Source organism: Marmota flaviventris, chromosome 6, assembly GCF_047511675.1.
Source record: "Marmota flaviventris isolate mMarFla1 chromosome 6, mMarFla1.hap1, whole genome shotgun sequence".
NCBI classification, from domain to species: domain Eukaryota; kingdom Metazoa; phylum Chordata; class Mammalia; order Rodentia; family Sciuridae; genus Marmota; species Marmota flaviventris.
Genome location: NC_092503.1, coordinates 104,616,825 through 104,643,996, shown reverse-complemented (window position 1 = coordinate 104,643,996; position 27,172 = coordinate 104,616,825). Strand labels below are relative to the sequence as shown.

At 36.4% G+C, this 27,172-nt stretch overlaps 1 protein-coding gene across 1 annotated transcript; it reads right to left on the bottom strand.

The window, feature by feature from the left end:
- On the bottom strand, positions 1-27,172 carry Rhag (Rh associated glycoprotein). Its single transcript, XM_027938236.2, has 10 exons — positions 27,009-27,172; positions 13,207-13,390; positions 11,923-12,073; positions 9,750-9,897; positions 9,325-9,491; positions 6,580-6,717; positions 5,583-5,704; positions 1,881-1,954; positions 1,598-1,671; positions 1-659 (listed from the first exon to the last, which is right to left on the bottom strand). Exons 1-10 carry the CDS (start codon positions 27,163-27,165, stop codon positions 594-596), a joined length of 1,281 nt encoding a protein of 426 aa, XP_027794037.1. The 5' UTR covers positions 27,166-27,172; the 3' UTR covers positions 1-593.

Below are 27,172 nucleotides of genomic sequence, written 5' to 3'. Positions count from 1 at the left end.
TGATAATATAGCATTTGAACTCTTTCTGAAAATACTAAATTTGCTAAAGGAATTAAAAATATTCAAGATATAATATTACTAATGTGATCTATTAAAATAACAAACACTACCCAAAACAATAATATCACTGCATATTTACAAGCACTTCTTTCATTTTTCTAATGTAGATTCCTTGTACTTATTGTTGTTTCATTGGCTTCCCTTTTATAATCATAAGGATTGAAGGAATTATATCAATTGTATTTACATTAAAAGTCTGACATGACTAAGAAGTGTTGATTTCTATGTAACCTACTTCTTTGGGAAAAATTCAAGAACATACATCAATTGTCATTCTGAACCTACTTACTGGCAAAAGCATTCTAAGTTCTGGATAGAAAGCATTGACCATCTGTTTTATGAGCCATATCCCTTCAATTAAGCAATCATTCTAAAATCAAGAGACAGCATCAGATATACAGACATTTTTACATTGGCTATTTGGGGATTAGCATCGATCCACTCTGGTCCATATTCTCTTCACATGCTGCCTTTTTCTTTATTTAACCTTGACTGTATGTGATAGAAAAGAAAGCTGGAGCACAGCAATGGTATTAGGCTTCAGGTTCCAGCAGGTTGTGGAGTTGGAAGTGTCTGTCATATTCTTTCTCTGGAGGGACCTTTAAAGAAAACAAGATTCTTTCACTGGGTCTGACAGACGTTGAATATTGAAACAATGGTATTTTCTTAATTATTATCTGAAGTTAGAAAGATCTGGGAATAAGTTGGAGTTGAGGAAAAAATTTAAGAACAAAACTATTTATCTCATCCACTTTGATTACACTTCCTCCTTTCCCAAGCCTCTTCTCCCTGGAAGTCCTGCTGAAAAACGCAAACATCTATCTCACTTGAGTTTTATAAGAAACAGTAGAACAAAATGTCAATGGAGTAAATAGGCAGAAAGTGGAGAATAGGAAGAAGCTGATTTTGTTATTATAAAACCTGTTGATGTGTACTCACTCAAGGTCTTCAACTTTACACATTCCATTTGCTTCTGCCTACTTTTACCTTTGGAATAATGTCTCACACTCTTGCTCAGGACTTATTTCTTTTTATAAGTAGCTCTTTTTAATTGTTATCAGAGGAGTGACAAGACACTTGTCAACTAAATTTTGTCTTTTCTTCATAAGTTTCTGCTTTGGAAAAAACTCATAAATTCTGATTTTATCTGGTTGGATGTACAGTCTCTATTTTTGTCTAAACAGGGATATCATCCATTTTCATCTTATGGATGCCACACAGGCATGTATGCTTAAGATGAGCAAAACTTTTTACTAGTAGAGCTATCATTTACATTCTTTTTCTTTTAATTTTTATTTTTTGATACTGGGGATTGAACCCAGGGGCACTAACCACTAAGTTATATCCCCAGTCTTTTTTATTGTATTATTTTTTTTTTAAATTTTGAGACATGGTTTCACTAAGTTGCTGATGGTCTTGCTAAATTGCTGAGGCTGGTCTTGAATTTGCAATGCTCCTGCCTCAGCCTCCTGAGTTGCTGGAATTAAGGTTGTGTACCACATTTCCCAACTACATTGTTTAGGATTCTGTACAGTACCTCCCAATAAACAGAATCATCATAGCAATTCTGGTCAGATGGCTGTTCCCAGAAAGGTATCTTTAGAATTAAACCTGTGAAGGTAAAGGGAAAATAAATCATATTGTGAGGCTGAAGAGGAAATAGTAATTAAAACACTGTTACAAAATCACCTCCTTAAACTGACATAATTATTTTACAGCCAGAAGCGTAGAATACTCTGAATTTACCATTTGACTTGCTTATTAACCAGCTATTATCCAGAGACCATAGGGTACAGGGAAGTACTGACTTTTTTACTCACCTGTAAGAATACCTCCAACAATTGCTGTTCCAACGGAAGAACCCAAGGCAGCTGCTTGCATGGCTATGGTAGACCTAAGAAGACAAACAAAAGAATTTTGTTTTTCCTGGATACCAGCCAAGGAATCTCACCTGCTGACAGTGGGGGATCCTGCCATCTTCAGGACAGAGTCCAGAATTACACGCCAGCAAACAGACCAATATTTTTCTTTTGTACTTTTAATTTCTTTGAGACTTTTGAGTAGTGGTAGAAAATTCTTAAATAAACTTAAGAATCATCTTTTGATGCATCTTCAGGAATGATAAGAAGGTCTTCCCTAGAAAGAGTTTAGCACTCTCAAAAATTGATCCCTGATTTAATTTATTCAATAAATATTTATTAAGTACTAGCTCTGTGTCAGCTTCTCTTCTAGACAGCAATTAACATATAAAAAAGCAACTATTTCTTCATCATACTCTAAAGAAACTTATAACAGAATTAGAAAATCTATTAAAAGGCTAAAGAATGCTAATTTTAGCATATGTGAGAGAACTCATTGAAGATACTTAAATAAATATCTGTGATCTTATAAGTAGTTACCTCAAAATAAAATTAGTGAAAAAATACCTTATAATTTTGGGAACAGAGAATGTGATAAAAGGTGACTGAAATGCTTCAGGCTGTTATATGAGTGACAAAGGAATTAGGAATGTGGGCATCTCCTGGGCCTCTCTCATAGAAAGCAATTAATAGAGTTGTTGAAAGATGATATGAGTAATTGCAGGAAAACAAACAACTGGAAAATGAGAGTTTATTGGTGTTTCAGCTTCATGATCCAAGGAAAAGAAAACACTAAACTCATTTTTTTCCTCTTTATTTGAAAGTTTAAAAAATTTTCTTCTACATAAAAAATTGTACAAGTAACAATATATCAATCTAAATATTAGAAACCACAAATGAATAAAAAGGAAAAGAAGACATTTAATGTTCCTCAAACCCTATCAGAATAAAAATATAACGAATTAAAAAAAAATATATCAGTCCTGGTGTAGCGGCACATGCCTGTATTTTCAATGGCTTGGGAAGCTGAGGCAGGAGGATCACAAATTCAAAGCCAGCCTCAAAAAACTTAGTGAGATCCTGTATAAAAATAAAAAATTTGGGGATGGGGCTCAGTGGTTAAGTGCCCCTGGCTTCAATCTTCAGTGCCAAAAACAAATAAATAAAATAATAAAATAAAAATGTATATAGCACTGATTTTCCCATTAAATGTCTGAAATATCCTTTCATGTTATCCAATATAGAGCAGGATCATAATTTGAATTGCTACAGCATATTACTGCATAAAGGCCTATAATTATAGTTCCATAGGCTGATATTTAGTTTCCTCCCAGTGTTTCATATTTTCAAAATGTTGTAAGAACATATCCTCCTCTGAATGTGATCTCAAACTTGTCCAAATATTTTCATAAAATAAAATCTATTTTAAAAATGATATTATCAAATATATATATATTTAATGGATTTTTCCAAACAGATAAGTGTATAGTTTATATCTCCATTTCTCTTCTTTGACCACCTTTCAATATTATTATTCATGTATTCTTTATCAACTTGATTTGTGAAAAAACTGGTAACTTGTTTTAATTTGCATCTCTCTGATCACTAGTGAAGTTGAATATTTAATACATATTATTTATTTGATTTCCTTCTTTCTAATTTATGTGCTAATTTTACAGGAATTTGCTAAGATCATTTACAGAGCTAAAAGGTATTTTTGATGAAAATTATTCTTTTATCAAATAGGTATGGAAAACAATTAATTAAACAAAATTAATAACATCATTGGAGTTAGGCTGCCATCATCTGCAAAAATGTCTCTTAAGAATCTTAACTTCCCTTTGTTCTTCACACACCAAAACCTGATTTGAATTTTAATATTCCAAATGGACACTTGTGATTGTCTTGTCTCTCAGGAAAGTTTTTATTTTAAATGTGACTTTTAGCCAGGTACATGAGCCTTCAAGGCTTGCTCCTTTCAATTCCTTTGCCATTGTCCCCCCTCCTCCATAAATAAATGAAGAAGATATTACTAAACCTGTATAAGCAAAGTCTAAACCCTTAACCACGAGACTAACCCAATGTTTGGCCACCCAGTGAGGCCCAGCTCTCAAGAGCCGGTAGACTTGTTTTATTACATCTGTGTTACAGGTCTGGGCATGATGATCAAGAATTCCCAATCAGAAGGCAGCTTCTAATGTTTTTACACCGTGTGTACACATTGTAACACTTAGGAGTTGAGCTCATTGGCACATGCTTTTATCATGCTTGATTTGCAAGAAAATATTTTCATGTTCATTCTCAATAGCTTGTTAGGTATTGGAGAGAAATGAAGCGAAAGAGTGAATATTTGGGGGTTGTCTTTCAAATTTCAGAAGGGATTAAAAATAATATGTAGATGAAAAGGGTCAACTATATGTGTAAATTTGGAAGTACAGTTTTTACTCAGAAAAAAATATGATTAAATTTTAAAACACTTATTGCTTATCTCAATAGGGTTAAATTTTAATTTGCTAAAATCGAAGAGATTTTGTTTTCTTTTCCAATTATGCAACTCTAGTCAGTAGTTATCCTGAGACATTTCTAGATACATGTTCACTTTTTCTTCATGCTTCAACTGGCTTTTATATTTTTATTTTATTTTATTTATTTTTTGGTACTGGGGATTGAACCCAGGGGTGCTTAACCACTGAGCCACATCCGCTGCCCTTTTTTATATTTTATATAGAGACAAAGTCTCACTGAGTTGTTTAGGGTCATTCTAAGTTGCTGAGACTGGACTTGAATTTGTGACTCTCCTGACTCAGCTTCCTGAGCCACTGGGATTACAGGCATGGGCTACCATACCTGGCAAAACTGGCTTTTAAAACTGAGAATTCTGCTTCTTTACTTACTTTCTGAGTGATCATATCAAATTATTCCAGTCTTGTTGCCTAAATGTGGCAATGATAGCCTTTAGTATCATTTCCATTCTGGGCTTGACTGCTATTTTCCCTCTGGCCATTTAAATAAACATTTATGCCCCCTTTGGGGTGAATCTAAGTCTGTTAGAGCTAGAAGGGATTTTAGAGATGAAATAGTCCCGTCTTCTTATTTTATAGAGGAGGAAATGGGGAACCAGAGAGGTTGAGCAACATGTTAAAAGTCACATAACTTGTTGGTAGCAGTGTTGGGGCCACACATTGCCTTCCAGATTTGCTAGATCCAAAATTAGGCTAACTCATCCTTGGTTGTGTAAATTTCCTGGAAGTGACTGTTTCAACTCACCACATGTGCCTCTCCTCCATTTTGGTGGGACCCCCCCAAAAGAGTAAGCCTACTGCGATCCAATTGTGCTTATCATATTGCCTAATCTGTCTGATGACAGTTGTCTATGGCAGAGAAATTTAAATGAACATCATTAATTTTTTAAAAAGGGCATGAATAATTTGTTAAGTTGCATCTTTCAATACAATTTTGTTCTCTCATTTGTGTCTCTTTGAATTCGGTAGAAACAATACAGATTTGGGCCTGAAATACTAGAAAAACAAAAGCCAACCAACCAACCAAATCCAACCCAAACAAAATCCCCCAAACAACCTTGTTCTCCCATTAAAGGATATCTCAAAGAAGGGGAGAAAACAAGATAGTACCAGGAAGAGAACAAGCCATTCTTTGACTCACTTTTTAGATTTTCCCATGACTATGGCCACAATGCTTGCAAGGCCTCCTATCACGCCAGGTAAGCCGTGCAGGTTGTGCACCCCGCAGGTATCATGGATCCTCAATTTAGCAGCAAAACAAGGCTATGATTATAAAAGGAGAAAGGCTTATTATTTTGCTAGATATGTTACATATGAAATAACCATGCAGAATAAAGATTTTATAAATTAATTTTTATTGTGTACCTTTAAAATACACGGCATAATGTTATGGAATACATATGAACAGTAAAAAAGTTACTATTGTGAAGTGAATTAACATCTCCATAGTTATCCCCCTTTTTTTTTGTGGCATGAGAACTAAAAACCACTCATTTACCACGAATTTTGCATACAGTACATTTTAAATTCTGTATCACTCGTGCTGTACATTAGATTTCTAAAGTTCTTTTTCCTACATATCTGCTACTTTCTCTGATCTACATCTTTCCCATTTCCTCCCCTGCCTCAGAAAAAGAAATCTTCTCTATAATTTGGTTCTCTATCCATGTCTGAAATCCACCAATGTCAAATAATTTGAGGATATTGGTGGCAAAACCACCATTTCCATCTTTAGTGGATGGGTTGGAATGGGAGTGATTTTAGATCCTACTCCTTCTCACTTTCTGATGACACCCTAAAGGAGTCTAGAATCCTTAGTTATACAAAATCAACAACAACAACAATAACACAGTGGAAATTCTGTGGAGGAAAATCACACACAAGCACCTGACATTAAATTCATACTAAATTATAAGTAACTGATGTCAGACTTTCTCCAGCTGCCACAGAGAGGTCAGGAAAGAATAGAACCACTGGACACCTGAAATGTGGGTGGTATTTCTGAAAGGATGGCAAACATCCTCCAGGCAAGGAAAGGTACTTATGAAAGGAAACTTTGTGCCTTTTCTCTGCTGATGGGATAAGAGAAGATAACAACACAGATTCCAGATTTGGCTTAGAATATCTGCCATACTTACAGTCAGGAACTTGTATCCAAGCACGGAGACAACTCCTGCAATGCTTCCAATGATCATAGCCACATATGGGCTAATATCCATGTCTGCACAAGTGCCCACAGCAACTCCTCCTGCGAGGGTAGCATTCTGAATGTGTACCTGTGTGGAGAATCGTGAGTGAGTGAGCGGAATGAGGGAGGGTTCAGAAGGACTACAGAAATGTGGAGTTCAGTGCTCACAGACACAGTCTTCAGCTGCAAGGGATACTGATACATACATTCATATATATGCGTGTGTATGTGTGTGTGTATATATATACATATATATATATTAATATTAATTGAGAGAATCATATGTGTAAAAGATTAAAACAGAAACCACAAAAATAACATGATTCATGTTAAAAATAAAAGAGGTAACTACAGACTTTTTCTTAAGTCTTCTACATTTGATCTTTCCAGGGTCCTTTGGTAGCAGAGGGGACCAGAGGTGGGAGGGATGTGAGAAAACCAAAATAATTTGTAGAGGGAGATAGGGTACATAGAGTGTAAAGCAAATATTCTAGCAGTGTTTTGCCTATTTATGCAGATTTTGGAAAACATCTGTGTTTATCTCAATCCAAAAGAGTACTGTGGCTGCAATGTGCCAATATTCAAACATTCAATATTCATTGTAGAAACATGGAAATGTACACATTACATTGGAAAGACAACAGCATTTGCAAGTAACACTGTATTGAGAACATTTGGGGATGCAGAGAGGGGAATCAGTTTCTCCTTATTAGGATTCCTCCTAAACCACAATCTAGTCATTTGCCCGAGGAAAAGAGATTATCCGGACATTTATTTATTTATTTATTTGGTACTGGGAATTGATTTAGGAATGCCTAACCACAGAACCACATCCTCAGGCATTTTTATTTATTTATTATATTTTACAATTTTGAGACAGGGCTCACTAAGTTGCTTAGGATTTCTCTTAGTTGCTGAGTATGTCCTTGAACTTGTGATACTCCTGCCTCAGCCTCCCAAGTTAGGGGTATTTTTTTGTTTGTTTGTTTTGGTGGTACTGGGGATTGAATGCTAGGATTTGTGCACACGACGGCGCTCTGTCACTGATCTATATCCCCAAGATTATCTGTATGTTTTACAGTGAGCTGTAAATGTGTGATGTTTTTTCTTCTCTTGGTTTCTAATTGCTTAGGGTTTGTAAAGAATTGAACTACATGACTTAATTCATGCTTTAAAAAATAAATTCTAATACCCTTTTCCTCCCCAGGCTAATGAGGAAGGAAGGTAGACCATCCATAGGCAGATAGGATAAGGGCCTTGGAGAAGGGAAAGAGGGAATGAGACCTTGACATTCTGAAAGAGACATTGGGTCTGGGGAACACCCTGTCACTGCTGCTGACAACTTCAATTGCAACAGCTCTTCCTTAGTTACTCCTACTCCCAATCCTAGCAATGGCCAGCTACACAATCTCTAAAGCACTACCTCTTTTGCCAACGAAACCTCACCCCCATCCTTATGTTAATAAAGGCTTGAAAAACTACACTCCTCAGATTTGTTGAGGAAGACAAAATAGAGAGAGTTGATCCTTTCTGAGTCCTCTATCCCACCAACCATAGGGACAGATGAAGCCCACAAAAACTCCTAGACAGTGGTTGCCCATTATCATCTCTATCGGGATTCCTCCTGTTTTGGAGGGCTCTGCTTTCTATTACTCTAATAAATCCTATTACTTTGCTTTAATCCTTGTGTCTGTGGATTTTATTCTTCAAATGCGTAAGACAAAGAACCCACCTGCCATCATGTTCCATGTTACACTACTTTTTCTTTAGCTTCACTAGCAAGAAGCTCAAAATACCAGATAGGGTGCATTTAAAAAATATATATATATATATATATATATATATATATATATATATATATATATTAGAGGGAGAGAAAAGAGAGAGAGAGGGAAAGGAGGGAAAGAGAGAGAATTTTAAAAAATATTTGTTTTTCAGATTTCAGCTGACACAACATCTTTATTTTATGTGGTGCTGAGGATCGAACCCAGCACCTCAAGCATGCCAGGCGAGCACGTTACCACTTGAGCTACATCCCCAGCCCAACAGTATATTCTTTTGAACTAGTTCTATACACGTTAAAGTTGCAAAAATACTGCAGGCATTTTCCTTACATACCTCACTCATCTCCCTTGTGTTAACATCTTACATGACTATAGAAAAATGAAATTAGCACTGAGTTAATAATTAAAGATCCTATTTGATTTTCACTATTATTCCTACTAAGGCCCTTTTCTTTTCCAGAATCCTATTCAGGATCCCACAATGCATTTAGTAGTTATTTCTTTGAGAGGAATATTTGGTCAGGAATATCCAATAAACATATGCCATTGTTATTCTTTTTTTTTTTTTTAACTCTTTGACAGGTCTTGTATTTAAAGAAGTTTTTTTTTTTTTTTAAGAACTTTGGAACAGTTAGGTCTATTATGAAAGAAGTATACTTTAAAGCTTTGATTTTTACCAAGTACCTTTCCTATAGACTGTAAATCTCTTGAGAACACCTGAATTTGTCAGAGTACACATTTGATGAATGAATGAATAAACGTTATTACTTTTCTTTAAAACATTCTCCAAGGTGTGTGTGGTTTTGTGGTTTGTCCTGGTAGCTCAGCAGTAAGGCAGGAATGACTGACTTATTGGAGCAACTGTGAGCTTCACTGAGTGAAATTTGCACGGGGGTTGACAGGGCACTCACCATATTGAGCTTGCCTCCATGTGTGACAAGGCTGGATAAGGCAAACGCTGTGAGCACACAGGCAGCAAGAGAGAAGTAAGTGTTGACGATGGCCCTATTCTGTTCCTCTCCAGGTTCTGCAATGGCTGAATTAAAGCTGGGCCAAAATATCCATAGAAAAATAGTCCCTGCAAATCATACGAAGGACTATTAGTTCTGAATGGGGAAGACCATACAAAGGAGGCAGTTTGCTGAGGTCACTGACATTGTTTCTAATTTTAGGCTTAGTTATCTAGATTTAGGAGAAAAGAGGAGCATTGAGGCAGCATAAACAGAGTCGTCTTCAAAGGAGGTTCCTTTTTAAGCATCTTTGCAATCATATTGAAGTAACTTTCCTGCATGCCTGACCAAAAAGACAAAAATCAGCCAAGTTCATTCCCACTCACCAATCATTGCAAACATGTCCGAGTAGTACGTAGACTCTTCATTCCTATGCCCCTTTCTCAGGCCAGATCGATATAAGATGCCTGCTACAGCCAAGCCAAAGTAGGCCCCAAAGGCGTGGATGGTCATTGATGCCCCAATATCAGTGGCCTAAGGGGGAAAAATGGCATGCACATAAATAGAGGTGAAACCAAACTCACTACAGGAGGGATGTCAATGAAAGGACTGTTACACTAGTTATATAATAAACTAATAGTAGGGGGAGAGAGACAGACTGACTTGAAAGAACATGTTTTAGTTTCCTCTTGAGACGTGACATCAGTGTGACCCAGTTTTCTGCATTTCCTGCCTCTAGAGCAAAGCAGAGTGCCACGCCGACTTGGTTGCTCCAGCATTTATTCAGTCAGGAGAAAAATACAAATTAAAGATTTTCAAATTGGGTTGAGGGGAAGTAAAAAGATTATTCTGGATGTGTCCATCTTTGACTGGACATGGATGGATCTCGTTCCCCTGAAGAGCCATACGTGGCTGGAATGATTCCAGGTGTCCTCATAGCACCTCTGACCTTTCTGTCAACCTCCAGCCTCCAGACAACACTGGGTCCCTTCCCAGTTGGGAAACCTTCCTAAGCTTCACTTGGTGGTTTCAGGAGAGTAGGAGGCGGCAATTAATCCTACTTGGACTTTACAAATATCACATGAGTCTGTGTCTCTCTTTAAAAGCCCACGTTACTTTTGGCAAAAGAAACAGTTCTGTTTCTCCTGCTGGAGCCACCAAATGTCTGCAGGGTCTTTGATTAATCTGATTTTCTTAACTTGGAGGCTTCATTTGTACCAGCCAAACCTTTCCCCTTGCTTTATTTTTATTTTTTAGGGTACCGGGGGGGTTGAACTCAGGGGCACTCAACCACTGAGTCACATCCCCAGCCCTATTTTGTATTTTATTTAGAGACAGGGTCTCACTAAGTTGCTTAATGCTTCACCATTGCTGAGACTGGCTTTGAAATCAAGATCCTTCTGTCTCAGCCTCCTGAGCCACTGGGATAATAGGTGTGCACCACTGAGCCCTGCTCCCTTTGCTTTAACTAGAGGTTTCCCTTCGGTTCCTCAATACCAGTTTGAGGCTCTGTACTTACTGTTACCTTGGCTTATAGTACATTTCTCCCTACAAGTTACTTGAGAAACTCTCACCTCCCCTTCAGGTCCAGCTTAACTGTCACTTCCTCAGAGAAGCCCCTCCTTGACTCTACAATCTAAATTAAGTACTTTCTTATGTCCCCTCACCCTACTCCTTATTTCTTGTGCCTGTGGCAGGTGGGATGGATGTGTAATTATTTGTTTGATTTTTGTCTCCTTCACTAGATTTTAAGTTCTATTAAGACAGGAGCCTCAACTATTTTGTTTCTCAGTGAATCACCAATACCTGGGAAATTCAAATATTTAAAATTGCATGAAATGTTCAATAGAGGTACAAACAAAATAAGAAAATAATCTGTTTCTAAACCTTGGGGAAATCAATGAAATTTTCATGGAGAGAAAGAAATTTGATCAAGACCTTAACAATAGCTTGTATAAGGCTTTTTATAGGCTATTCTCTTATGTTTGAAATATGAATAGGAGTTAATCATTTGATAAGCAACAAAGTGTAATAAAAAGAGTCACGGAGTTAGAAAACAGTGAGTTTCAATTCCAGAAAGGTGGGATTTAGCATCTGTGGTAATCATTTTATTTTATTTTTGGGTACTAGAGGTTGAACTCAGGAGCACTTGGCCACTGAGCCTCATCCCAGGCCTATTTTGTATTTTATTTAGACAGGGTCTCACTAAGCGAGTTTAGTGCCTTGCTTTTGCAGAGGCTTTGAACTTGTGATCCTCCTTCCTCAGCCTCCTGAGCTCCTGGGATTACAGGCGTGTGCCCCTGCGCCTGGCTTGGTCATCAGTTTTATTGTGTGTAAATGGTCACAACAACTATATTGCCTTACGCTGTTGTGAGGATGGGGTGAGATGGTGTATAGAAACCCTCGTTTACAACATCACTCAGTAAGCCATGGCTATCGTCACTGCTGTGCTGTCACCTGTCATTGAGGTTTGCCCCAGCAATAGAGAGGCTACCCAATACTTGCAGAGGTCAGAGCTCTTGGCTAGAGCTAGCCAAGTATAAACACTTTAATCCTTACCTGAAATATCTCACCAACCAGATATTCATTGCCAGCAAAGGCAGCAATTTCTAAAATTGTCATGATGAGCATTTGGATGGGACTTGTTTTTCCTAGGACAGCTCCAAAAGAAATCAGAACAGTGGCTGTACTGAAGTCTGCATTTATTATGCTGAGGGAAAGAAAGAATCAATTGAAAAGTAGTCCATACAAAATGTATGTGAGTCCTAAGGTGGAGCTACAGCACCACCCTTGCTGGGCACAAGCCCCTCTCCATTCATCCTGCATTCCTCCCAGGACCACTCTTACTGCCACTTCCTCCCCCACCTCCTTTCGCCCATGTGCTCTTCAGTTGCCCTCACTTTTCTTTGTTTTAACTCACTTTTTCCTTTATCTCATTTAGAGTACTTTAGTTTTGTTGATCTGAAAACAGAATTATTTCCTAGAGCAATTATTGATAGTCTCACAACAAGAATACATAATTCCATCTAAAAAAAATCTTCAAAAAAAATCTAATGACAGATTTTTGTTACTCATAGCTGAGATGAAAGGGACAGTTATTTTTATGAATGGGGATTTCTTATTTTAAACCAGAGATGTTATAGACATGAATGGATGACTCAGCTCAGTAGAGCAAGACACTGATTTGGACCCTCAGATTTCAATACTCTTCTGTTGCCTAAAGAGACAATTTGCCAGATAATTTAGAGCCAGAGTGACAATGAACCAAACAGAGAAACAACTGATCTGAAAACACAGTGGTTGAAAAATAAAGGATTGTCTTACTATTCTTTGGTTGCTAGAATGAAATACCATAAATTGGGTAACGTATAAGCAACAGAAATTTATTTCTCATAATTCTGGAGGCTTAGAAGAACAAGATCAAGATGCTGACAGATTCAGTGTCTGGTGAGGGCTTGCTTTCTGGTTCATAGATGTTACTTCCAGCTGTGTCCTCACATTATGGAAAGGGAGAAGATTTTCTCTTGGGCTTCTTTTTTTAAAAAATATATTTATTATACTTTTAGGTGTAGATGGACACAACACAATGCCCTTATTTTTATGTGGTGCTGAGGATCAAACCCGGGTCCTGCCTGTGCTAGGCGAGCGCTCTACCACTGAGCCACAATCCCAGCCCTTGGGCTTCTTTTTTAAAGGCATCTACCTTTATGGAAATTCTACCCTCCTGAACCAATCACCTCCCACAGAGCCCACCTTCTACTATCACTTTAGGGGTTCAGATTTCATCAGATGAATTTGGTGGGGAGGAGGCAAAAACATTTAGACCATAGCCAAGATACTCACTTTTTGATTCCAATCTGAATTTTCTCTCCATGGCTGTGCAGGATCCCTTGTATAATAATGCCCCATTGGAGGCCCAGAGCAGCGACAAATAGGTTGATACCCACACCGCTGAAGCCATATTTTTTCAGAAAGGTCATGAGGAAGCCAAACCCAACAAATATCATTACATGCACATCTTGGAATACTGAAAAAGAACAGAGGACAGTCTTCATGAGGGGAGTACAAAGAACATGTTGTATCGTAGTACATAGCACTTATTAAATCAACCTTTACATAAAACCTTACAAGAGGAGAGCATCAAATGGGATGCAAAAGGCCGGTTCCAAGGCCAACTTGGCTACTTACCAGCCACAAGACTTTGACAAGTTATGCACAATTTGAATTTTTTCTTAGAAAACTACAAACTATAATTCCAATGTGATTTTCATTCTCTCCCTAAAGATTTTCCAAGGTTTTTTTTTTTGTGTGTGTGTGTGTGAGATTTTGTACCCAAGAAAAGCTTTCCAAAGCACACTATAAATATTACACCCTCTAGAAAGACTTTCCCAATATTCCAGAAAAAATTAATATTTCTTCTTGTCATTTACACAGTTTCTTTCTACACCTCAGTTTTATTGTTTGCCAAGTTGCATTAGCATTTATCTTGCATACATTATACTGCAATGGTTAACTAGTCCATGAGGTATTTATCTCCTACACTGGATTATAATCTTATTTAAAAAATATTTTTAATGGGTATATTATAATTATATATAATACCACCATTGTGTATAATTATAGTGCAACACTAAAAATATGGAAAAATAAAAAGTGGGATTTATTATACCTTATTTTTATGTTCACATAATAATAATTTGATCGATCTCATTTCCCAATACCTTCCCTTTCCCTCCCTTTCTCCTTCTTTTTTCCCGATCCACTTGCTATACTTATCTTCCTTCTATTATAATTATTTTATTACTCCAATTAGTGCATTATAGTTATGTATGTAAATGTGATTCATTGTGGTATATTCATACACAGATAGCGTAATTTGGTAGATTTCGTTCCCCAGCATTTACCCATGTCCTTTCTTTCCTCTTCCCTCTTTCAATTCCCTTACTCTACTGATCTCTTTTTTATTTTTGTGAGATTCCTTTATGTTTTCTTTCTCTCTCTAGCTTCTGCACATGAGAGAAAACAATCAATCCTTGAGTTTCTGAGGTTCACTTATTTCACTTAGTATGATCTTCTTCTTCAAAAAAAATTTTTTTTGGAGTACTGAAGTTTGAACACAGGAGCATTCTCTGCCACTAAACTAGAGCCCCAGCCCTTTTTAATTTTTATTATGAGATAGCATCTTGGTAAGTCTCCCAGGCTGACCTTGAACCTGTGTTCCTTCTGCATTACCCTCCTGAGTTGCTGGGATTACAGACGTGGGATTACATATGTGACTTAAACTGTGAGTTTCTTGGTTGAAGGGATTAGGACATATTTATCTTTTTCTCCTTGAATTTGGGAAGATACCTTGCATATAACAGAAGTAGCAATAAATGTCTGATGGACGAACGAATAAATAAGGAGTATCCATTTACCAAATGGGTATAATAGTACCAGCCCTGGAAGTGTTACCGGATCATTATTTGAGTCTATTTGGAAAATATTGTTATAGACATTTATAAACCACTTTACAAAACCATGAGGCTGTAAACAAACATAAAAGCTCTGCCCTGTTAAAGAAAGAGCACTTGACTTAGTTTCTGGAAACATGGGCTTAGGCTCCCCTATTCTATCTCAGGATTATGTGACCTTGAGTAGTCACCTATTGTCTATGAGTTTCAGTGTTTCATCTACAAACCTTATAACACAGGGCTACTCTAAGTGGTATAACCTATGTAGAAGTATTTGCATACAGTAAATATTATGCAAATGAAACACATGGTCAAATGTGGTATAGTGAAACATAGGCTATTCCCTCAAGGAAACTAGAGTTTAGTTGACTGAAACATGTGTTTGGATAGGCAAAATTGATATATTTTTTTTTTGCCAGGCGCATAGCAAATGTCTGTAATCCCAGGAGCTGTGGAGGATAAGGCAGGAGGATTGTGAATTCAATCAGTGAGATTGTGAAATCAATTCGGTGAGATCCTGTCTCTAAGTAAAATACAAAATAGGGCTGGGGGAGTGGCTCAGTGTTCAAGTGCCCCTGAGTTTAATCCCTGGTACCTTCCCCTCTGACCCAAATCGATACTTTTGCACCAAACTTGCCACTGAAAATTGTTGACTATTGACAATTCCTTTAGTTCAGTATAGTAGGTGAACAAAAAATAATTAAATTGGAAGCAAATGTGAAACCAGAGGGAGAAAATTTTAGGTGTTGAATTAGTGTAATTATTGTACATGGAGGTGTAAGTGGAAGTGATAGCAGGAAAGACATGTATAGAAAATATGTCCTAGAGGAAGCTGAGATAAGAAGTCAATCAGTTTCATAAAAGGTGGTGTCAGGATTGGAATTCGGGTCTGATTCCATGCATTTTTCCATTAATCAAGCATGGTGGGAGTATTAAGATGACCAAGGTCTGCTTGGTCTCCCAAGGCATGTAGGGGTGTCCGTTTGGCTCCTCTTCTGCTCCATCACAGGCTCAGGAAGCAGTGTTTCTGAGGGTGGGAGACCAGGGTACCCCATTCAGGCTAGCCTTCTGTATTAGATAGACAATGAGACGTCCTCTCAGAATCAAAGCTCTTATACCTCCAATTTGCATCAGCTATTCAGAGTGCTGCCAGATGACAGCACTAAACTCTGAATTCTTTCTGGAAAATGCTCTTGTTTTGCTCATGGTCACAGCTCTTCCCCAGGGTGGTCTGTACCTCATGACTGATTCACACAAGCATTCCCTTGTCTCAGGAGAAGACCACCCGAAGTTAGACAATCCCAGCCTCAGAGTCTCCTGTGGAGGAGCTGAGTCCTTCTCCTGCCCAAACCTTTCTCCCACAGGGCTGATCATTATGGCATTGACCCTCATCCCATACTTACCCAGGGAACCCCAAAGCTGGGATTGCACCTGAGCCACTGACGGTCATCTGTCAACTAAAACCAACCTGTGAAATATAGTTGACCATATATATTCATTTCTCTTTATAAATAGCTGCCATTTAACTTTTACATGTAAATATGTGCTTTATATAATAGACTAAGTTGGAGGGCAATTTAGAGAATAAGCATGACTCTTATTAACCATGATTTTACTAAACCTTTCTGGGACTCCATTTCTCCTTTTCTACGGAAGATTTGGATTATATGATGTCTGAAGTGTCATCTAATATTTATTTAATTTGATTTTCATGTTAGGAACCTAAGGCCCAGAGAAGTTAGGTGAGTTACTTGTAAAAGACTGGAATAAAAATAAGGATCCTATAAAAATAAAGATTTAGTTTTATGTTTCAAGGTTCTGCTACTACCCATTTACTTCGCCGTTACTGTCATTACACAAAGTTGCTTTCCTAAACATTCTTTTCTTATTTCTTAGAGTATTCTTGTTCTCTCTATAATTTACTGATTTTAAAGTTTGCAGTAACCAACTAATTTTAAAAATTGTTTTTATATAATTTTGTACTGTGTTACATCAGGAGAAGTTACTCTTCAGGTTTGTCCCTTTCTCCCTGTGATGGAAAACCCGATATTTTCCATAAGGGGAGGGAGTTTTCTGTATTAACTGTGCAAATGTTTTGTTTTTGTCCACCGGCCCCCATCTAATGCTTGTTACTGAATTACACCACAAGAGGGCACACAAACCTCATCTATTATTTGTATTATAATTTACCCCTGTTTTAAGAATTTGTGAGCCGACAAGGAAGAGGCCACGAATTTAGTTTTGTTCTAGTTTCTGTAGAGGAAAGAAGGATTTAGTTAGGGATCTTCACATTGGTAAGATTTTCCAAAAAGTTTTGAAGATTTTCAAGACTTTTCTAAATTATTTATTCTTAACAGAGGACAGTTTTAGCACTTTGGATATACTTGGCAGAATCTGGAGATGTCTGTGGTTCTCACAATGTGAGGGGGTGGATGGGATGGGGAAGCTGAAGTCCTGAGGCTGGAGACTAGGGATGCTGCTACATATCCTATAATGCCCAGGATAGTCCCTCACAACAAGGAGCTATTAGGTTCAAAATGCTAGCAGTGTTGCTGTTGAGAAACCTTCATCTAAGTCATATCATGCTTTTATAAGGATTCAGAATGGTATACAACTTTGCTTTTCTTTAAACATTTTACACTGAAGGAGAAAAGTCTGCCTCAATGTACCTGAGACTCTCTGCCTGGTACATGGCAAGTTTCACAGTTTTGAATGAGGATAACAGGGGTATGGAACCAGGGGTCTAGTTTTCTCTTGCTCCCTTCTCCCATTGCTTACTGCTTCCTGAGTCCACACCCCCTAGTGCTTTTATTCTAAATGTTTTCCTGAAAATCGCAAATAGAAAATGGAGATACTGCAACATATAAAAGTGGAAAAATCTTAGTGGAGAATCCTACATTGTCCTTAGACTTCTCATGTCCCTGGTTGAGATGATTGTGTCTTCACATTTTAAGGAAGTATCACACTCCTTAACTAAGTGCAACTCATGTTAGTGCTATAAAAAATAATAATTCAATTCTCTATTTGAATTTTAAATGCTGTATGTGACCTTGGATAATCAATGGATCTCCCCGAATCTTGGTTTCCTCATTTGTAAAATGAATCTTGCTTTATATGTCTCCAAGAGGGCTTGGAATTTATTTTATCTCCTCGAGTCTGCAGTGCTGGGGACAGAGTACATTCTAAATACAGAATAAGCATGTAAAATTCAGGTGCATACAGTATACTTGGTAAAGTTTTGTGTTTAGTATTGTTACATATTAAGTAAACTGTCACATTCAGGATCAGTCTTAAGGAAGGCCACAATAATTTAGCCATTTTAAAATAGTCAAACCTGGGCTGAGGATGTGGCTCAAGCGGTAGCGCTCGCCTGGCATGCGCAGGGCTCTGGGTTCGATCCTTAGCACCACATAAAAATAAAAAAATAAAGATGTTGTGTCCATCAAAAACTAAAAAATGAATATTAAAAATTCTCTCTCTCTCTCTTAAAAAATAAAATAATCAAACCTTTTTTTTGCCTGTGTAGAAAATTCACACACAACACACACACACATACACACGCGCGTGCAATGCTTTAAGCTCAAAGTGGTTTATTATGGGTATCCTTAGCAATTGATTAGAACAGTATAATTTGTTCAAAATAAGGAAAATGAAATCATTCATATTGTTTTATTGAGTAAATTCATTATCCCACAAAGAATATCTTCTTGCCCTTTGAAAGTCTATGGATGTTTGTGAAGTTCAGAAAATACTTTAAAAATCAATGGATGTGTAACTGATGTGATTCTGCAATCTGTATACGGGGTAAAAATGGGAGATCATAACCCACTTGAATCAAAGTGTGAAATATGATATATCAAGAACTATGTAATGTTTTGAACAACCAACAATAAAAATTAAAAAAAAATAAAAAAAATAAACCAAATGGCTAAAACCCATTTAAAGCCAAAAAAAAAAAATCTATTGGGGACAATACATCTATAGACAGATGTTGCCTAAATTCCAACCTGGTAAACAACACTGCCCATATAATGTAGTGGAGTGGTTAAAGCACAAAGTTTAGAGGTAAACAACCGGGGTTGGAATTCAACTAGACTTTTTCTTTTACTAACCATCTGACCTTGGGCAAATTGCTTAAACTCTTTAAACCCAAACTTCATCATAGGTGTTTCTTTTTAACATGTATACTAGTGGTTCTTCTGAGGACTAGAAAAAATGCAATTAAGCTTCATTATAATTAAGCTTCATTTTAATTACTGGTTTTATCATTAATTAAAATGTATGATCCTTTGCTACTACAAAGGATTTGGATTTAAGTTTGGACACCAAACCGGCCAGGACTCAACTATCATCATCATCATCACTACCACCACTCTCACCAGCACCATCCCTTTCATTGTATTAGTAAAGTTTAATTCACTTTGCTAATTTTTCTATTTTACTTCCACATATACCTTGCACTAGGATGTATGGCAAGCCCCAATAACTCCACATGCTTAAAACATAACATTGTTCTAATCCCCTACCACCCCAAACAAACACAATGAAATGAAGCTCTCTTTTCCTTCTGCTTCAGATACATGCCTGCTGCACAAATTGTCTCTATCCACCCACACACAGCATCTTCACAACTGGAAGACTTCTAGGCACCTTTCTGCATATCCCTCTTCTTGCATTTAATTTGCTTATATGTCTGTTTTGTTGCTCTGTGTTCTCATTTATCATTTATTCAAACAAACCACAGAAGTAGCATATTCAGTGAGACATTTTCAGGAGAAAGTGATTGGAAGTCTGCAGGTAGGAATCATCAGATAGCTTGTGCAAAAATCCCAGCACTTGGAGCTTCTCAGGAAATGCCTTAGCTATCCCTGAATAAAGGGGTCACAGGTGAGGACCACTGGAAATTTCTCTAATTGAGACCATAAGGCTTTTATTCATAAAATGTGTTTGTAGGTCTTCTGGTGAAAATGGCAAAGCTTCTTTCCAATTAGAGGCTCATTGACTTTATTTTTTCTTATTTTAGTGGCTTGGGGGCTGGCAAAAGTAAGTTTGCTGTACATATAGGATTTTGGCCCTGTGAGTCTCAGTCTTTTGAGTCAGTAGGGTTGTATTCTGATGCTGCAGTCTGGCTGGGCACAAATCACGAGCCACTGAAGCAGGAACAAACTTTATTTCTGATCTCCACCAGCACGCTCCACACACGCTCCCGGGAACTCCTCCCAAACACCACGCAGCTCAGCTCGTCCAGGAACCAGCAGCCGGAAATATCCCTCCTCTGGCACTTCCCCAACCAATGGGAACTCTCTGGGAATCCCCCCAAGAGCTCAACTGGAACTCAACAGGAACTCAGCAAGAACTCACTGGCATCACCTCTCAACCACTACTTCTGGCAAAAATGCCATGCGTCATCCTGACTTGGCTGTGGCCCTCAACATTCTGAGGTCATCTTTTCCTTTGTAAAAAAAGTTTCTATTGGTATATTATAATTGTACACAATAGTGGGCTTCATGGTGACATATGAATGCACATAATTTGATTAATTTTGTTCCTCAGTACTTTATTTTTTTCTCTTTTCTTTCTCCTTCCCATCTCCTTCCTTTATTCTACTATTCTCATATATATGCGTATATATATATACATATATATGCATATATATGTATATATATACGCATATATATATATGTGTGTGTGTGTGTGTATATATATAATTTTGTAGTTATAGGTAGACACAATGTCTTTATTTTACTTAATGTGGTGTCAGTGCCTCACACATGCTAAGTGAGCACTCTACCTCTTAGCCAAAACCCCAGCCCTTCTATGTATTTTTTAGTTAGTGTGCTATAATTATACATAACAGTGGGATTCATTGTGATTATATTTGTACATGACATAACAAAACTTGGTTGATTTCACTCCCGAGCATTTCCTCTTTCTCTTTCCTCCCTTCTTTTTGATCCCCTTCCTCTTTTCTGCTGTTTTATTTTCTAATGTAATGAGATCCTTTCCTCTTATTTCCTAAATTCCACACTTGAGAGAAAATAAGACCCTTGATTTTCTGAGTCTGGCTTATTTCATATAATATATCATATATTCTTTATCTATTCATCTTTTAACGGACACCTAGGCTTGTTTTATAATTTGTCTATTGTGAACTGGGCTACTATAACTACTATAAACATGGGTATGCTTGTATTATATAGTATGCTAACATTAATTCTTTGGAAAAATACCAAGAAGTGGTATAACAGGGTCATATGGTACCATTCCTACTTTTTTGAGGAGCATTCATACTGATTTCTGTAGTGTCTGTACTAATTTGCAGTTCTACAAATAATGTACAAGTTGAACTCTTGTTTATTATGAGAGGAGTGTCTTTAGTGTAATATCTTCCCTCCCCCCTCATATTTCAAATATTTAGAAAAGACAGTACAATGCACACTGAATGTTTCACCTACACTTTTTCAGTTATTAATATTTCCTATATTTGCTTTCTCTCTCCTTTCTGTACACACACACACACACACACACACACACACACTCTTCTTCTTCTAAACCGTTTAAAAGTAAGGTGATATTTTGTCCCAAACCACTTGAGCACTTATCTCCTAAGTGAAAGTACATCATTCCAAAAAACCACAATATTACCACAACATCCAAAGAAATGCAAGACTGATTGATACAATATTATACGGATATATACAATATTCTTATAAATAATCATTTGAATTAATTACTGCCTCTATAACGAAATTGCCCTTCTACTGAATATTTTGACTTTTTATCCATTTAAATTCTCTGTGTTGTGTCTGTGTGTCATGTATCTTTCGACTCCCATGTTCATGATAGTTCTGAGATGTTGTTTGCCTTATTCACTGTGTTGATATTTCCACACGGTGAAAAACAATGGTGTGTAAAACTGCTTTGGCTTTGGCAGATATGAAAAGAGCAGCACCAAACTGAAATAGCAGTCATGCTAGTCTCCACCACACACTTGCAGGGAAAATAAAAGCAAGTTTTACTTAAGAATTTTCTTGATGAAGAAGTAAAAAAAAAAAAATCACCAATTGTATTCATTCTAATCCTCCCACAAATGTCTTCTTACTGTTTTGTGTGAGTCAGCATAGTGAAATGAAAATACACAGATAGCCCTTCTGAAATGCAATGGTATCACAGAAAAAAAAAGGTCCTTTTATGCTTATTTGAGTTCTTCACTGAATGAGCATTTTTTATTGGTTGTTTTAAGTTATACATAACAATAGGATTCATTTTGACATAAGTGTAAAAGCATGGAATACAATTTGCTCTAATTCAGTCCCTGATTCTTCCCCTTTCCCTCCCTTTTTCTTTCCCCTCCCCCTGTTACCTTTCTTTTTTATTCTATGGATCTTTCAGGTATTTATTATTAGTTTTTTTTTAAGTTAGTGTCTTTAGTGCCTTGTGGATATATATTCCATGACTGTGCAATTTACTGTGACATATTCATATATGTACATAGGAACATTAAAAGTAGATAAAGGAAAAAGGAAAGTCAGGTCTGATCCATTTCACTGTTCTTTTCTTATCTTGTTCCTCTTCCCTCCCCTCAACCCTCAATCCCCTTCCTGTACTCGATTGATCTTGCTTCTATTTTGATGGAATCCCCCGTCCCCTTTTCCCTTTCTCTTTTGCTCTTTTCATCCTCATTTTGGACTAGTTTTCCCATATCAGGGAATACATTTGACCTTTGACATTCTGAGTCTGACTCAGGATGATAGACTCCAGTTCCATCCATTTACTGGCAAATGCCATAATGTGATTCTTTTTTTAATGACTGAGCAATACTCCACTGTGTATATATACACCATATTTTCTTTATCCATTCTTTTGTTGAAGGGCACCTAGGTTGGTTCCATAGCTTGACTATTGTGAATTGTGCTGCTGATTGAGAATCTTTACTAAGGAATTCCATTGTTACTTGAAAGAAAGATCGACATATAAATTAAATAAGCCAAACTCAGAAAGACAAGAGTTATGTGTTTTTCTCATATGTGGAAGCTAGAGAGGAAAAAGGAAATAAAGATGGGGGATCTCATGAAAATTGAAGGGAGATCTGTACAGTAGAGAAAAGGAACCAGGGGAAGGAGGAGAGGAGGAGAAGGAGAAATACTGGGGGCCAATACTAACCAAATTTCACTTTTATGTTATCTTTATTTATGAATATGTAACAACAAATTTCACTATTATGTATTATTATAATATACTAATGAAAATGTGGAAAAAATGATTTCAGATTTGGGTATTTTGCAGATACTTTTTACAAAATGGGTAAAATGAAATTGCCAATCATTTAAAATAATTGACAGTATTTGTTGCCATGAAATCTTCTGAGTATTTAAAAAATTCGAATTTCAAAAAAATTTGTCACTACAAGCTTATCAAGTTTCTGTTATTTACTTCTAAATACTTTTCTGGTGAGATTGTTGGTGGTATTAACAAATACTTTTTTGACATTTTGTAATGCAATTTGTTAACACATGGAAGATCTGTATAACTCAGTGAGTCAATAGATTTCAAATCAACAATGAACAATATTGCAAAATTACACATAGGTACATGATCCACTGAAAGTGAATGAATATACCAAGGGATTTTAGTGTAACAAGAGTATGAATAGATCACTGACATGGTTTTAATGTCCCTTACATACTAATGACCCAACATTTGTGCAGTTTCTAATAGGATGTAAAGGATCCTCAAAGGGCCTTCTCTTTCAGCTCTATTTTTCTCTGTTTTGTTTATGTGTTAGTAAAGATTAACTCAGGCTTCAGTTCTTGTCAAATTCTTTGACTCAACAGAATGATCAACACTTTTGCAGGTACACAGAAGCCAAAGGACATAGCTAGCTTCTCAAGTGAGTATCTCAGAGGTCATTCATAACATGAAGCATGATATTCAGATTATATCACACTTCCACAGTTGTGCATAGGAATGTGTACAAATCCAAGGGTCACATACACTGTTTCTTTTCTTCTATTCAAAGAAGCATAGCAGAATATAAGTTGGCAGGGTTGGGGAGAACAAACTGGTATCCACTTTAAAGCAAGTAAAATATAAGTAATTATACCTATTTGCAAAAAAAAAAAAAAAAAAAAAAAACCCAAACTTTCGTCAACCTGCAACTGAGAACTATTTTAATACATTGGATTTTTTAAGACGTAAAAGGAGCTTTCTCACCATGCTTGAATCCCTGCACTTGGAACACTTGCATGGCACTAGGTAGTCACCTGAAATGTTTGCTGATTTGACTTGAACATTGTTTTCTAATAATGAATATTAACAATTTGTTCTCCAATGACTTATGCTGTTACATAAACTTTGTATAATTGTTTCAAATGTAGGAAAAATATATGTTGAACCACAATCATGTAGTTTCTCAGACTATTCTACAAGATATGTTAAACAAGGATAGTGTATGTAGCTGAGCTAAAATATTAGAATGACCTAGGATTTTAGGTCTTGGGAGTCACTCTCACAGCAGAGAGTATTGTGTATAGATGAGAAAATGAGCAGCATTTTGAATGGATGAAGGCTGCCTTGTGAAAATTTTACTTTGTGGCATATTACTACCATATAAATGTGTACATCTACATATTTAAATGTGCATGCAAATTCATTTTTTCTCATATGAGTATCATTCCAGATGCACAGGAGACAATTTAATTAATTGCACTCAAGAATATTAGGACTTAGATCTCTCATATTACCCTGGATGAGAAAGGTTGAAAAGACATCCCTGTCCTGCTGCATTAGTTTTCCTAATCCTGTTTCATTTACAGCCAGGGCATTTTATGACCCTTCAATTGTGTGCGCATGCTTGCATGTGCGTACACACACACACACACACACACACATACCCCTTTGCCCCATGGAAACTATACTTCATAACAGTATGGGTTTTGCCTATTTTGCCTGTTTTAGTCACTGCCTAGGACCTAAAGCCTTAAAAATTCTTGACAAGAAGTAAGAACTTAATAACTATTTTCTTAACAAATTATAAAAAGAAGGAATTTATATATTCCCTATGAGTAATAGAGTTGTGACTGTTAGAATATATGTGTAAAACAACTGTTTAAAGATATAATTGATATATAAACATTATTATAAACATTATATATATTTAAAGTGTAACTTGTACATTTTGATATGTATGTACATTGTGAAATGATCATCATAATAAAGCTAATCAACATGTCCATGACTTCTACATAGTTACCACTGCAAGTATATGTAAGTGTATATAGTCAGAAGATTACAAATTTATTCTCCTGGTAAATTATAAGCTTGCAATACAGTATCCATTATCATAAACATGCTGAAAGACAGATCTTGAGATCTTTAGTAACTTCCCTTTAATTTGGTAACTTTTTTTTATCATTGGTCTTTTTAAAATTAATATATTACAATGAAATGCATTACAATTTGTATTACACATATAGAGCACAATTTTTCATATCTCTGGTTGTATACAAAGTATATTCACACCAATTCCTGTCTTCATACATGTACTTTGGATAATAATGACAATCACATTCCACCATCATTTATAACCCCATACTGGCTCCCTTCCCCTCCCACCCCTCTGCCCTATCTAGAGTTCATCTATTCCTCCCATGCTCCCTCTCCCTATCCCACAATGAATCAGCCTCCTTATATCAGAGAAAACATTTGGCATTTGTTTTTTTTTTGGGATTGTCTAGCTTCACTTAGCATTATCTTTTATTTTAAATTCTGAATTAAAATGTTACTTAGGAGATTAGACTTGGGACTTAGAAAGTTTAGTTTGTGTGACAAAAATTATTAAGGTTTCAATATAATTTTATTTGAATAACAATCTTAGATCGTATTTTTGGCATTTTGCTTATTATATTTTATTTCATGTTTTTGCTATCTTTTCTAGCCAGTGGGGTTTTACAATTAAGGTACTGTATTTCTTTTCTCTTTTAATAAATTTGCTAGAGCACATATTTGATACTTAATATATTTATCTAATGAATAAATGAATGAATAAATAAAATATACCTAAGCATACAGAGTTGAGCATGATTCTGATTTTTTTCTATTGCTCTTTAACCTGAAAATTATAAAGTTTATTTAGTCAAGAGCCCTCTTAGTTATCTACACAGTGTAAGGGCAACTAGATTTACAATCTGAGTCTCTGACCTATGGTCCTAACATACTCTTAACTTTCAATTTTGTATTTTTTCTAAGTCACTCTAGGTCCTAATTTCTACATGGGACTCCCCATGTTATTAATTCCTTCAGAAAACATAGGAATGAAAACACAGGTATTGTTTTTAAACAGCTTAAACACACTATAAATTATAATAAGCTTTGCTACCAATTTAAATAATTAAAATTTAAATTACTTGAACCTTATTTAAAAAATAAACCATCTATGTAATAATGACTATAATTTCCCTTTCTGGTCAGCAAGCTAATGAGTATGTATGGCTCATAATAAGCACTGAGTGAAGTGTAGCTACCATTGTTAACTGTTTCATAGCCTGCCCCTTCATGCTTGAAACCCAATTTCTCCTCAGTCACTATTACCAGAGAAGGATTCTGCTTTTATCATGTGTCAGGTGTTCACAATTTCCTTTTCATCTCAAAGGAACAAAATGCTTTTCTTTCAAATATTATAAAACCTTGTGTATCCCCTTCAATTAAATTTCAGAAATTTCCTCTGTCATCTTAAATACCCTTTCTCACACCTTAGGACTCTACCTGGGGCCCAGAATCCCTTTCTTATCACTCCATTTTGTTTCCATTCTCTCTCCTACAAAGTTATCTTCAACTCTTTCTAGTCATAGTGAGGGGGTTTAATATTTTTATTATTTATGGAAAGAGTAGCCAATTCAAGGGACAAAGACAGTCATCTGGCAGTGGTAAGCAACACAAAAATTGACCAATTATTTTAATTTTCAGCTTCTTGTTCTGACACTTGAATAGACACAGATTCTAACAAACATCGTAATCATGGAGAGAAGAAGATCAAGTGCCCCAGGAGAAAGGCACAATACTCTCAGCACTTGCAACTGTCCCATATTCTACAAGGAGCTCAAGAGCTTACAGTATTATGGTATTCAAAGATTTCACATTCTGAGAACTCAAAGAACCCCAAAACAAATAATATGAAGTAAATTGCCTACTCACGAGGATATAACTGGAAGAATCTCTCCGATTCTGTTATCTGGGTGGTATTGGGTTGGTATATCATACCATGATCCGTCTCATACTCTGCAAATAATCCAAATAAAACAATCATAGCCACCTCCAGGCCTAAGGCCATGAGAGGAAAACTGAACCTCATGTTTGTG